At 39.8% G+C, this 14,356-nt stretch overlaps 1 protein-coding gene across 1 annotated transcript in view; it reads left to right on the plus strand.

Moving 5' to 3' along the window:
- Positions 1 to 14,356, plus strand: part of SGCZ (sarcoglycan zeta) — a 1,984,974-nt gene that overhangs the window by 1,110,352 nt on the left and 860,266 nt on the right. The window contains exon 4 of the mRNA XM_086963343.1: positions 11,750 to 11,851. Coding sequence (XP_086819469.1) covers positions 11,750 to 11,851 — 102 coding nt within the window. The remainder of the gene's footprint in view (positions 1 to 11,749; positions 11,852 to 14,356) is intronic.

Consider the following 14,356-nt stretch of genomic DNA (forward strand, 5'->3'; position numbering starts at 1 on the left):
AAATAGTTAGGAAGAGCCGCCTATGTCTGTCAGGTCTAACAATGATCATTTTGCAAGCCTGGTGAAAGGTGACAAGCTGCTGGACCAACACAATTCTTGTCTCTGGTTCAAACCTCATGGAAAGGATGTACTTGAAGCTGAAAGTTGTCTGAGGAATGCATGATCTGAGAGGGAGATTGTTTAATGGGTCAATAAATATTGTCCGCAGTCCTGGTGATGCATGTGTACCATGTAATTGAATGTTCATGTTTGCACAAAGTCACTGACACTGCGCCATTACCACATTCATATGCTTGTAGCAATGAAAAGTGCAACTTGTTGGTGGTTGTATTCTGCAGACACTGAACATGTCACAAGTTTATTTACATTGGTACCAATTGAGGAAGCCAAGAATTCATATTTCATTTGTATAACCTGGCTCATTAGTGTGACATAATACAAGTGAATAATAATTACGAAGATGCTAGCTATATAGGTTTATCTTCGTACATGATATTGATAAATTAAGGTCACAAGTGGAAATCAAACAAAATATTTACACGTTTTCTAAAGGGGAACATGTCTAGGAAACTTGGAACTGGAAACCTCCACCACTGGCACTTATGAATCACACTTTTACTGTAGCTGCATGGGTCTATTGTGAGACAAATGCACATTTAGTTTTCTAGGAATCTGGTATTCCAAAATGAATGTGTTGCTAATCCCATAGAAATCGAGACATTAAAGTTAGATCATTATGGTTCATTTTTCTAATATGTACTATAACTCATTGCAATCACTGATTGCATATGTAAGAAAATGGGGTTATTATTTGTGCAGTATGTGAGTTCATAATCCTCTCCTGACTGGGAACAAAGTGCCACATTGCACACTCTCAGGGTAGTGAAGCCGAGCAGTCCAAGGTCTACTCAAGGATAGTGGTGTGGGCTAGTAATCTTCACCGCTGGCACACAACACTCGTTGTCTAAACAGTGCTGAAATATATACAATTTTTAACTATTTCTATTATTAATTTATATTTATATTTTATAATTAAATAATACATATGTACTAATTTATAAATATATATCACACTATTTTATATTTAATAATATTTTAAACTATTTTAAATGTTTTAATTTAATTTAGCATTATTTCCCATTATATTAAGTCCCTACATCCATTATTTACAATGGGAGGGTGCAAATAGTTGGCCATGTATAGTGCTGGACTTGCTACAAAAGAGTATGTTCCTGCACAAGTGTAAGTTACACGTGTAAGTTATGCCAAAAGTGTAAGTTACTACAAAAGTTCAGTTTCTGATTGATACTGAAAAGTAGTAAACGTGTTCAAAAGTGTGAGTTTCCTTTGTGAATCAGCCCTTGAGAGTGCGTGAGAGTGTCTGTGCGTGTGTTTGGATGTTCATGTCTTTTCATGTGTAATAAATGGCTAGGACATTTGATATATGTATGGTTATCAAAAATAGATTATTATGAACCAAATCCCATATGCAGTATCTCCTCGAGCGAATATATTAATTGAAACGGCGGCCCTACTTCGTTCCCGACGAATTGAAGAGTCTTTAAATTACATTCAAAGCACTACAGTGCATAAGCTTTATAACCCAGCCAGCACATTATATTACAGATCACTGGGCGTCTGTAGTACACTTTCAACTTCCTACAAAAAAATGAATTTCTGTGAACAGAATTTCTCTTATATCACTTCAAAATGTCATATCTTATATCAATCAGTTTCACCCAACTGACTGCAAAGCGACTACTTCGTTGAAAACCTGATAGGCACTTATATTATGCATTGGTGTTAGATTATGCAAGGGCATTTGACCCAGTGGACCGTGATATTGTACTTCACCTGCTCCCTTCGGAACAGTAGCTCCATTCACTTTCTCCATTCACTTTTCGAACTTTGCTTATTACGAGCTAAATTCTGCATAATTAAAAACGCGATAGGTATGCGCCTGCCAGATGATGCGCACAGGCGCCTCCAGTCTGGTCTGTTGAACAGCTGTATTCGGACAGTTTAATAGGATCAACACTTTTACTTGGTCTGTCACACTGTTGCGATTCTGTGTTTCTCCTGCATACTATTGTTTACCAGGCCTAAGCTCTTTGATTAAAAGAATAGGATTTGATAACAAAAGCTTTTTAAAATATGTACTTTTGGTCTGCTTAAACGGAAGCAAATTTTAATGTTAACCACGAATCCTTCAAGTTTAAGCAAGCAATCCCAGTAGTTAAAATTAAACTGTAAACTTTGTATTGGTTGAAGATAAATCTCAATGTGGCAAGACAAATAGCTGAATAAATAGAAATTATTTAAAATCATTCCAAAAGTGAAAGATCAAAAATATGTATCTAAAGGAACAAATATGTTATTGGGTCAGAATGAAAGTAACATTAATGCTAATCGCACCCCCCATGTGTTGGATTGCCAGTTTTCTTCTGAACTATGATATATCCATGATGTATAAATCAACCACCTTCCAATCATCATATGTCAGATTTCTATAGAGCTGAATCTGTACATCTTTAGTGCCCCCGACCAATAGTTTAACCAGTGTCATGGCCTAATGCAAGGATGGAAAGGGCCCCACTTGGCTGCTGTTTGAATTACAAAAAGTATCAATGGATATGGTTCAGTGGCCCCACAGGCATCTGGGTCCCCGTTCCACTGCACCTGCAGTACCTATGGAAGGTGATTTAAATAAAGAAATATTCTGTAACTATTTTGTTTGTCTTTCACCTTCGGGTAATTTCCTATAAAATAACGCGCACACCCCAAATGAAAAATAAATGCAAGGTTGACCAATCATCGGGAAATCATCGGGAAATGCTATTTGTTACTTTATCACACCTCTATTGGTTAATACTGTCTCTCTGGAGGTGTCTGTGTGTAAACAGAGAGCCACAGAATTAAATCCTGATTGCAGTGGGACTAGTTACTAGTGTATTTATAGTGATACGAGGTCCCAGACTGTGAAAAAAAATCATTTTGAATATGTAAGTCATTACTTAAATTTGCATTACACACAGTGTAGGATAGTCTGCCACAAGATGTGTAAAAGGTTTAGGTTTAAGGTACTTTAAAGCGCTTCCAAAATATAGATGTTGGCAATACACAAACTGTACCTAGTGAAAGCATTTTTATAATCTATGCATTAAAAGCAGCCTTTATGCTTGCATATTAACAAATTGAGCATATGTGCATTACTTTTTGCCAGCAGGCTTCCAGGCGAGAAGGCTTGTTTCCTATTTAGCGGTCTGTCTGTCACTCCACTTCACAGTTTAGGAGACCTCCCTTACACTTCATATGAGGCATCTCAACTGTCAAAATTAACCATCTCGGGACAGTTGTCTTTTACAAAAGATTTTGGGAACTGTGTTAGTTCATAAAAAAAGTATGGGCATGTCGAGCCCCACTGATCCTGTCCACGTCAAACTCTGAGTCTGAACTAGATGCCAGCGAATGACTGCATCTCATTTAAAGTACGAACTGTAATTCACCACAGCTTCCTTTAGCAATCTTTTATTAGAAAGTAAGGGGAATCGACTGCGACATTCAGCAGGATTCCTATGAATCCCTCGTAATTCTCATTGGTCACGGCCAGACCCTGGCTGCTTCATTTACATGCACTAGGTTCACTTTTACATCTTTATGAATGACACTCTAGGTTTTCTCCGTCCAGGGAGGGCGTGGCTAGCGCCCAACAAAGATGGCAGTGTAGGTGTGGAGCTCTTGGCGTGAGTGTCTTTTCGACCTTTATAATGACACTCAGAGGAATCCCTGACTGAAAGAAAAGTGGTCCCAAGCTTATCATGGGACCAACATGCAGTTGGAAGTAATTTGCACTGTAGTGTTCTTGTCTGAGGCAAGCTGACGTATGGTCTCCGATGTGGCCTGATGCTTTAGGATGGTGCCTGCACTAGCCCAGGAACCCACAGTGCCTCTTTTATAACTTTGTGGCACTGCCCAATGCTCACACTGGAGAAGTATGGCTCAATGATTAGAGCGGAAGACCCTGATGCAGAGGTCTAGTCCGGGACCAGGTTTCAATTCGCCACCTCGGCGGTTCTTGGGCTCAAAAATTCCACGAACCTGATAATTCTCGCCTCGGTGCCTATTCCAATCATGGAGTCCCACTCTGTAACTCTGGGCAATAGCTTGCTTAATCTTCACAACAGCCCCCACAACGCTAAGTATGCCTGGCCTCCACCTTGGGGGTGCCCAGGAGTGGACGCCTCACAGGGAAAGCCAGGATGGGTTCCACAGCGGTATTCGTACAAGCGCCTTGAGACCCTTGCGGGTGAGTAGTGCGCTATACAAGTATCAATTTACAATTTACAATATCCGGCTGCCATTGTTTTCTACTCATTATGCAGGCCAAAAATCCAACCTGGTAAGACCTACGGTATTATGTTGGAACAAGTTGGCACTGCATTCAAGTATCAAAGTTGGCGCCCGCTCCCTACTCGAGGTAATAATTTTATGCCTGCTTTTCTCACTGCGACCCCACTTCGAGCAACTACGCACACATTTTTGAGCTAAGGCTTTTTCCCTCTCCTGCTGGCATTATTCATAGACCTTTTATGCAATACGTTGGTTGGTGACATGCCAAGGGGAGGCTTTCACTGATCTTCATACCAACCTCTAAATCGGCACCTCACTTATTAAGATTGGAATAATTTCATAAATGCTGCTTTTAGGAACTATTCACTGGTGGCTACGTGAACTCTTTAATTAACGCTTTCATGCCTCCCACTCCTTGCTACCCTAGGTCTGTGGTTGAAGACATTATAGGGCCTCTTTCACTGCTGGGAAGCATAATTACAAAGCCTAAGCCAGCTCTCAAATATATTAATCCAGGTCAGCCCAATCACTTCAAATTACTGGTTCAGTGATCTGACTCCATCATTCAATAATTTCATGTTACGCTACCACGCTTCTAAATTTCAAGGTGTGCTATGATTATCATGTCACAATTCTGTGCTGTATACATTTGTAAGCACCACTTTGCTACACATCAAGGAAGTAGTTTCTGGAATGGCTGACACAAGAGAGAAGGAACACAGAGGGTACAAGGAACAAAAGGAACAAAATCAGGGCCACAATTCATCCGAATAGGACCCACCATCACCTGATTCTCCAATAAGGGGGAAACAGGACTTATCCCATAACAGTGAAACTATATTGTTGAAGCTTAATGCTCTACATGACTTACCACAATCAACCAAATTAATTACTGAAAACAGCTCGAAATGGGTGGCCACTGACTAGGCGTTCATCACAAAAAATTCTGATTTGTTGAAGCTGAAAGTAATGTTTCTACAAAAGGAAATATCGGCCTTAGAAGATAGAAACGAAAGGGGTAATCTGAGAATTTATGGACTACTAGAAAAAACAGAAAACAGCAACAAATCCGGCTCAACTTTCCTTGAGTCTTGGCTTCCACACGTCCTTAACACCTTGCGTGCTGCCCCGATTTCCCCCCGGTGCTGGACATTCCATAACTGGGTGTGGTTGTGACGGAACCATTCCGTCATCAGCACAGCTCAACCGTGACTGATGACGTAATGGTTCCGTCACAAGCATCGAAGGGGTTAAACTAACCTTTGATCAAAGCTTTGTGATTGAAAGGGCTCACAGGATTCCACCTGTTTCACCTAACCAACCAAGAGCTCTTATCTTTGTGCCTCTACGTTACCAGCATACTGAGATGATTCTGGGCCGGATGAAACAAATTTAAACTATTTACTGGAAAGGCTATACAGTGGGCATTTCACAAGACAATGCAAAGCCCACAGTGGAGCGTAGAAAAGGTATTTGGCTAGTGCTCCAAACTCAGATCCCTGTACATCACTTTTAACTTTATAGGTGCTGCAAGGTTGAGGATCATCTTTGATGGTAACCCACGGATCTTTGATGACTCTAAAGACCTAGAGACCTTCATGTGACAAATATCTGATTATCAAATGTCACATTAACCCTCCTGTAAGAAAGTGCCCCTTTTGGCAGACCACACCACCCCACACATTTTGCTCTGGGTGCTGTGATTTCAGCACTAAAAGTGCACTGGGACCTTCTAACCAGGCACCAGTGCCAGTGATCTTTGCCTCAAAAGATAATGTGTATCGGTACACTCAATTGCCAAAATGACTTAACTCCCCCTTATATGTACCTAGCATATGGTACCAGAGGTCAGTGATCACCCTTCCAAGACCCAAGAAGGACTGACCACCGGGTGCTGTTGTGGACCAGTACACTGGTTAGTGTCCAGGTGCCTTCTGGGAAGTGTAGTCCTGAACCTCACCATGTCACAACCTTTTAGAACATTACCAGGACCTCTGGAAGAAGATTGACCCAGCCGTGACCTTTGCAATGACCAAGGCTTGTTGGCAGTCTGACTGAATACTAACTGCTTCACTAAACGCTCCATGCGGAGAGCACATTTTGCATCATCTCCCCTCCATCTCTGTGGTGCAGTTGTCTAGTTATTGCATCCCAAAAAAGTCTCTTTGGCACACCTGGTAAATTCAGCATCTGCAGGCCTGTCCAGCACTATGGATAGCCAGGCACACCTCTGCACCTGAGACACCTGAGGTAGGTACTGCTTTCTACCTGGTGATTCTTGGTCCTTGGGCCCCTCAAAGCTTTACTTTCAAGTGGCTCCCTGAACTCACTCTGCAAGCATTGTTTTGTCAAATGCTGTTTTTTAACATATTCTGCAGCTCCCCATCAGCACCAACAGCCAAATCACCTCTGCAACTGGTCACCCTGGACAAGGGAAAATTGTTCTGACAGTCTAGACTTGGTCTGTAGACCCACAAGAGCTTAACTCCAAGTGGTTTCCGTGGAACTCACCCTGCAAGTGACCGAGAGCCAACTGGAATTTTCTCCATTGACCGCAATGGGGAATTTGACAGCTCTGCAAAATGTTGATTTTATTATCACTGTAAATTCCATAACCCCAGTTATATAAACTGTACATATTTCATTCAGGTTTCACAAATTTATATACAATAAAATCTATTTTTATAAATTGGCTTCATATTTCTTTTGAGTCATGCCAAAATCCTTTCATCACTGTTGGTGCTGTAAAGTGCTTAACACATGTTTCTCTAAGAAAGCCTGCCTGCTCTTTGCCACTCTACCAGAACTGAGAGAAAAATTACTGGTGTGAATCCGAGGTCTACTTCTGGGTATCATGTTAATATCTCTCATACTGCTTAGGTGCTGCTTTCTAGTTCTAGCTAGTAGTCAAAACACATATTTAGCTTTAGTAGACTTGGGTTGATGAACTTCCTTAGACCACCACCACAGACTTGTACATTGTTATAAAAATAATCGTTATGCGCCAACTAGATACCAGCTGAATTCACACACAGCTTTCTTTTACTCACAAGCTTGTTGAGAACTATTATATTGTTCAGAATATCTTATATGTTTTCTGGAAGGAGTGTAGTGTAGCTCCTATATTCCCAATAGGCTCTGCACATTGGAATAATATATACTATAGTTTAGACGTAGGACTAAGGTCGACTAAGTCTCTATCTAATATATTAGACTTAATTGTGAGTGCCAGCTATCTCAGAGGTCACTAGAAAATTTCTCGAATTCACAAGAAGGGATTAGTTTCTGACAACGGCATAAACATGACAACTTTGTTTCCCAAGAATAAGAAATGTATCTCTAGAGTCACGGAAACAATAGATAAATATTTCACTCAGTCAATCGTGCATGCTTCATTTCACCAGAGGTGCAGAGAAATAGAAAGATGGGCTTTTTCAATAAAAGTATTTATTGAACAGTCTTCTGCCTAATGCAGGAGAAATGAACTGCTACAATCGTAATACTGGTTGCAAAGTACAATGCGTACAGTACGAAGAGTATTATAAAATAATACTGTAAAAGCATGATATGGTTTCTAATCCATAAAATATTAACAAAATATATACATTAATAAATAATGACTAAAAGTACTCAACTGGTGCTTCTAAAATACGCCTTCCCCAGTGTACCTAATATAGGTCTAGTACGAGGGAAGAAGTAAGTGAGGTGTAGCTTAAGTTTTGTATTCTTTGCCAAGAATCTCTCCAAGAATTCTCCAAGGGTCTTATCAGCTCCGTACCTTGGTTTTAGAATGAAGGAGGTCTTGTATCTCTCTCTCAGAACTCGATTTCCCAGCAACCCGCAAGGGCAGCCTGGAAACACTGGAGAGGTATTTCTCGGCTGGAGAAAGTACAGCATCTCTCAGTGCATCTGCTGGAGGGGTCGGCTTCCTTTGGCACTTGCTGCGGCGAACTGTGTTGTGTAGGTAGATAGTTGAATTGCTCCAAACCACTGTGTGTTTGCCTGGGCAAGTGTGGGTATATTTATACCTTGAAGGTACCAAGATTGACGTAAGGTTGGACATAATAACGTCATCAAAGACTCAGTTCTTTAAAAACTCCATGATTTCTTGGATAAATTAATTTTCAAGCAAGGGGAAGTCCCTGCCTTCTGAAGGCGGGTTTTTCCAAGAAATCGTTGTAGATTTTCGGAACTTGTGGAAGTAGCCATGACGTATTTGGACTGCATGAGCTAAGTCTAAATATGGTTATGTTTTCCATGCCTATATAAGGATAAGGTGATTTATACCTATATATGGGAATGAATCAGGAAAATTACACTAGGGTCCTATATTCATATACAACAGGAGATTTAGGATGCTATGATGTTCCTGTATTTTTCTCGCTTGACAATAATTCTACCTATGCTAAGGATCTTACTCAAAACTAAAATTAGTTTGGAAATTTTCAAAACTGACCATTTTGGTAATCTCAGAACAATTTCCTCAGGTCGCGGGTCATCGATTGCTTTGCATGAAAAATCGGACGTTCTCGCATACACATGAATTACTTCTAAATGGTGTTAATATCACTTCCTGCAGTGAATAAACATGTTTTAAGCCCTCAAAGTGAGCATTTGGGTAATTTCAAGTCACTTTTCCCCATGAGCCAAATCTTGAGTTTCGGCTCCCCAGAAGCATGAAAATGACTATAAACCAGCTCATTTTAGCTCCAAAAGTGATGATCCACAAACGAAACTCAAAATTAGTTGAATGATGGAAATTTTGAAAACGGACCATTTTGGTAATCTCAGAGCAATTTCCTCAGGTCGCTGGTCATCGATCATTTTGCATGAAAGATCGGATGTTCTCGCAAGAACATAAATGGCCTCCAAATGTTATTTTATTTATTTATAAAGTTTTATATAGCACAAACTTGATCCTGAAGGATATCCGAGCGGTTTACAATTTGAGGCAAAGGTAACAAATCCGAACATTAGTCTAACATGGGGAATCTAACATACACCTGGGTGAACGAAGAATGTGCTAGACGATGGAGCACAATGACTTAAGGGGAGCAAAACTCAACAATCATGTACAGGAACAATAACCAAACCAAACCAAAAACAATGATCATTTACAAGAACAACAATTGACACCATAGTATGTCTGATGTGCCGAGAACTAAATTCTGGACACTCACGCCCTTCATCTCTTAGCACTCCCAACCCATGTTCTGCCTCCTTCCATCTTCTCTCCACACGTGTAGATTTTTCTGTATTCATGACTGCAAGGCAAGTAGGAGGGGGAATGGTAAAGGAGTCTGAACCACTCAAAGCACTGGGGCGGTGTTTATATCACTTCCTTGAGTGAATAAACACGTTTTAAGCCCTCAAAGTGAGCATTTGGGTCATTTTAAGTAACTTTTACCCATGCGCCAAATCTTGAGTTTTGGCTACCTAGAAGCATGAAAATGACTATAAAAATGCTCATTTTAGCTCCAAAAGTGATGATCCACATATGAAACTCAAAATTAGTTGAAAGATGGAAATTTTGAAAACGGACCATTTTGGTCATCTCAGAGCAATTTTCACAGGTCGCGGGTCATCGATCATATTGCATGAAAAATCGGATGTTCTTGCATGAACATAAATTACCTCTAAATGGTGTTTATATCACTTCCCACAGTGAATAAACACATTTTAAGCCCTCAAAGTGAGCATTTGGGCAGAACATCATCTCAGACATGTTTGACACTGTAGATCATAAGATTCTCTTCACTTACTCACAGCAGGCTGCCTGCATCCGCTGTGCATCTATGGAGTGATTTGATGGCTTTCTGTCTCGAAGGCCCCTAAGCTGGTGAGGACAGCTTAGTCAATGCTTTCTATTTTAATACTGGCACAAGCCCACCAGCTCCCCCAACAATAAAGCGTTCTGGTGTGAACCTGGGCTTCTATGGGAATATTATCAAGCCCATTATCAATGCTTTATCTGCAGTTTCCTGCCGCTAAAGCGGCGATAATTTTAATGCCGTTCTAGATAATATGCCCCTGAATATCTTAATGAAACAGTTTTTGAATAACTTCTGAGAAGAGCTAGAAGTATATCTATTGCTAGGGCGGCGTCTTTAAGCGACCTATTTTCAATGGAGGGCTAATCCCCTTATCTAAATTCTGTATATAGTTTAGTTTCCGTTATATAGAAGAGGCTGCACATAATTGTTATCAAGTGTAGGTATTTTTAAGAACAGGCGCACACCGTGTAAATCCCAATCAAGCCACAAGCTTGATTTGCAGTGATTATAGATGTAACCGAGCAAAGAAACTTTGCCCAAAAATTAGCATTTTCTTTTGAAAAGACAAAAGTGGAATAAAGTAAATCGGATCACAGGTGCGGTTCCATATGCTTATGAGCATATTATCTCAGCAACGTAGAAATCATTCAGGTCTGAAGTTTCTTCCAAATAGTGTGGTCCTTGACGACAATCTCTCATCTTAAACCCTAGAGCAAATGTACAACCTGGTAAAGTAACCTCACTCCTTTGCAAAGGGGCAAAACCAAGTGCGTTTTGTGAAAACAGGACCATCGTGGGTTAGCTTTCTTTAAGTAGGTCTTTCAAATAATGTCAAGTGGACATAAATCCATGATTATCTTTGTCTAGTGTCAAGATAGCTCATTGAGTTAAACACTCCTCCCTGACATCTGCTTTCATTTGCAGCTCGAGAGCTTCCATTGGGTAATAGCAACATTTTATAGTCATTGAGCATAGAAGCGAATGAGCTATTGTATTAAGTATGTTTGTAATAGCCAATATGTACTCTCAAAGAATTCATCGGTAAAGATTATACAGTGAAAAAGTCTTCTGAGGCTCAAGAGGCTTGTAGCATGAAAAAGTGACTTTTTTTGGAGGAAGGCTTCAAAGGGGGGTAGTAATGAAACACTGACGTTGAAGCCAGGCTATGCGAGTTCATTTTCAGTAATTACATTACTACAGCAGTTCTACTGTGCCAGGCAACAGCCCGTTTAGGAAAAAGACCTGACATACACTCTGGTGGTTGAAGTGTAGTGGAGTCGACGTGGGAACTGCAGCTCCCAGGCTGTGTGCATGGAAAGGCTTTGCTTTTTCAGAAGGGGTCCAAGGTTTTATATTTAAAACTTGATTTGTCCTTCTTCCAGGCATTGGTGCAGGCAAATGGGGAAAGGTCTAATGCTAATATTAAATCTGCATTTTTAGATCGGTATCACAGTTACTAATTTGATAAAAAATAGTTGAAATGGCAGAAATTACAGCATCAATTCCAGATCTAAGTCTTTCAAATCTGTGCTTTCTTCTTTAACTTGGCTTTGACTTACAATGATGTTGAAAATGTCTTTATTAACCCTATCCTCACATTCATACTCGTGTGTTACTACTTACAGGATGGAATGGGGAACCTAAGAGTTAACAAGAAAGGTATCCGACTAGAAGGAATTTCGGAGTTTCTCCTTCCATTGTATGTAAAAGAGATCCATTCTCGAAAGGTAGGTTATTTTTATTTCTTTGCCTCCATGTATATAATTTGCTCTCTCTCGTAATGCATCAAATGCTCTCCGAGAAGATTTGTGCAAACTGTTACTGGAAGAAATATTGTGTACCGTAAAATGACTTCTATGGCCCATGAGAAGGTTCATCCTCTGGTGTCAGTGGCTACTTATATTAGACTTGGGATACTCTCCATTAAATCTGCTCCTTGGTGATAAGGGGGCATATTATCAAGGACCGGTGTTAAAATTATAGCTGTTTTATCGGCAGGAAACTGCCGATAAAACGACGATAATGGGCTTGATAATACGCCCTTGTTAATTCCCATAGAAACCCATGTTTTGATGTTAACATGGGCTTCTATAGGAATTAATAAGGGCGTATTATCAAGCCCATTATCGCCATTTTATCGGCAGTTTCCTGCCGATAAAATGGCGATAATTTTAACACCGGTCCTTGATAATATGCCCCAAGATTACTGAGGGTTTAGTTACTCGGCGATTGAAATTAACAAGGCTGGAAGGTAGAATCTCGAAGTTTTCCTGTAATTACCAACTAAATCAGTAATTCCTCGTCTGCGTCCCAAGTGATCTTTCCTCATAACATCCTCCTGATTTTAATCCAGAAATGTTGTCTGTTTATGGCAGTTCTGCATTGTTCTAATTATTTCATAATTCTAATTGGGCTGGTTCCGCTGTTCCCTCCGGAATTAAAATGCCACTTATAATGAGAGTCCTAGTGGTTTTGTTGTATTACGCATGTCTTTGACTTAGAGTAACAGTTCTCCATTAAGTGCACCCTCCAATTCCACCGCAGGATTTTCTCATGCTGACTCTTGTTGACATGTTGCTTAGCTTTTCAACAACAGACAATGCAGACTCAGACATCAATGTGCTCCTTCTGCATGTACCTCAATTACCATCAAAGTCTTAAGAATGAAGCATATTCTTCACTCCGTCATCAATATATTAGGAGATTTAGCATCAGAGCGTGTGGCACACGTTTCCCAAACATTCCCACATTTTATCCTATAATACTCTAAACAAACATTTATAGTAATGCCATAATTTCAAGACAATAAAAATACATTTCTATTGTAAAATATTTGTGGGCATAAGTAATCTTATGTCTATAAGGTGAATGCGTTGGCTGAGCAACTTGTTGCCGAGTAAATCTGAAGATTCTTTGGTACATGATATGAAATTAAAATATTGATGCAAGAGCAACTTTTAATTTGATATGCTGTTTATACTTATGTTATGCAAGGTTGTAGTCATAGTCATTTTTAAATATATTTGACCATATAAGTAAGAGAATGTAAATTGAACAAGTTTGACTACTGATTTGGTAGTCTAAAATCACCTGATAGATGCATGTAGAGTGTCAATAAGACAGGACGCATGTTTGAAACTCTCAAAGTAATCACATTGGCATCATTTTAATTGCGCTACATGCAATTCGTTACTTTAGTGTGTTTCACCTTGAAATTGCGAGGAGTGGCTCTATATTTTCTTTGATTAACATCACAATTACAATATGCTGCAATTTTCAAATTTCGAAATTTGGCACTTCCTTTGCGACCACTGGCCTTAGGAAAGGCAAAGGTTTTACCCCCTCTGAGGCCAGGGGTTTCGAAGGAAGTGCCAGGAGTATCAGGGAGCAAGCTAGAAGTCCCAGTTGCGACCCCTTACTACTCCCAAATGATGTCCATGTGCACAGATTTTACAGGTAAACATCTGGAGCCTACATGTAATGAACTGTAAGGAAGCCATAAGCAGAGACGTGTGGTTCGAATTAAGTTGCTAATATTCAGGCATACAAATCGAGAAAGTAAACCTTATGAACTACCACAACTATGAATTACCCCTTGTAAACATTGAACAATTGGTTCTATGGATTTTCCTAAATAACTACATGAATCTTCATCATACAAAAACTTGTGAGGAGTGATATACTGATTTACAAAATTAGGTCATTCTACTCCTTTGAAACAATTCCCACAGCAACAGTTTTGGCTACAATTTGTTTTTAAACAATAATGTACAATTACACCACTTACTAGCTGTGATAATCACTGATCATGGTTCTCAATTCACTTCCAAATTCTGAAAAACTGTTAGGAATTTTCCCTCAGAAATCCATTTGTCACACCCCACAGACAAAATGTGTCCATCGAGCCATCGACCTTTATGTACACTGTATCTTGACGCAATGTCAAGAGCGTTTGGGAAAACTGATACTATTATGAGTTTTTGTAACAATTCTATAAACAATTCATTGAAGACATCTATGCTTTTCTGTATCTTAGGGAGCCACCCATGAATGCTGCCTATATACATCATACCATATTCTGTACCATCAATCAAACCAACATTCAGTCATTGCATGCAATACAAAAACGCTGTCATCCACCCCACAAATGCTAAACAAGCATGCAAGAAACATGCCGACACCAAAAGGCAACCAGTTCCAAATCAAATTCCCTGGCAAAAGTCACAAATGAT

Source organism: Lissotriton vulgaris, chromosome 3_1 (assembly GCF_964263255.1).
Source record: "Lissotriton vulgaris chromosome 3_1, aLisVul1.2, whole genome shotgun sequence".
NCBI classification, from domain to species: domain Eukaryota; kingdom Metazoa; phylum Chordata; class Amphibia; order Caudata; family Salamandridae; genus Lissotriton; species Lissotriton vulgaris.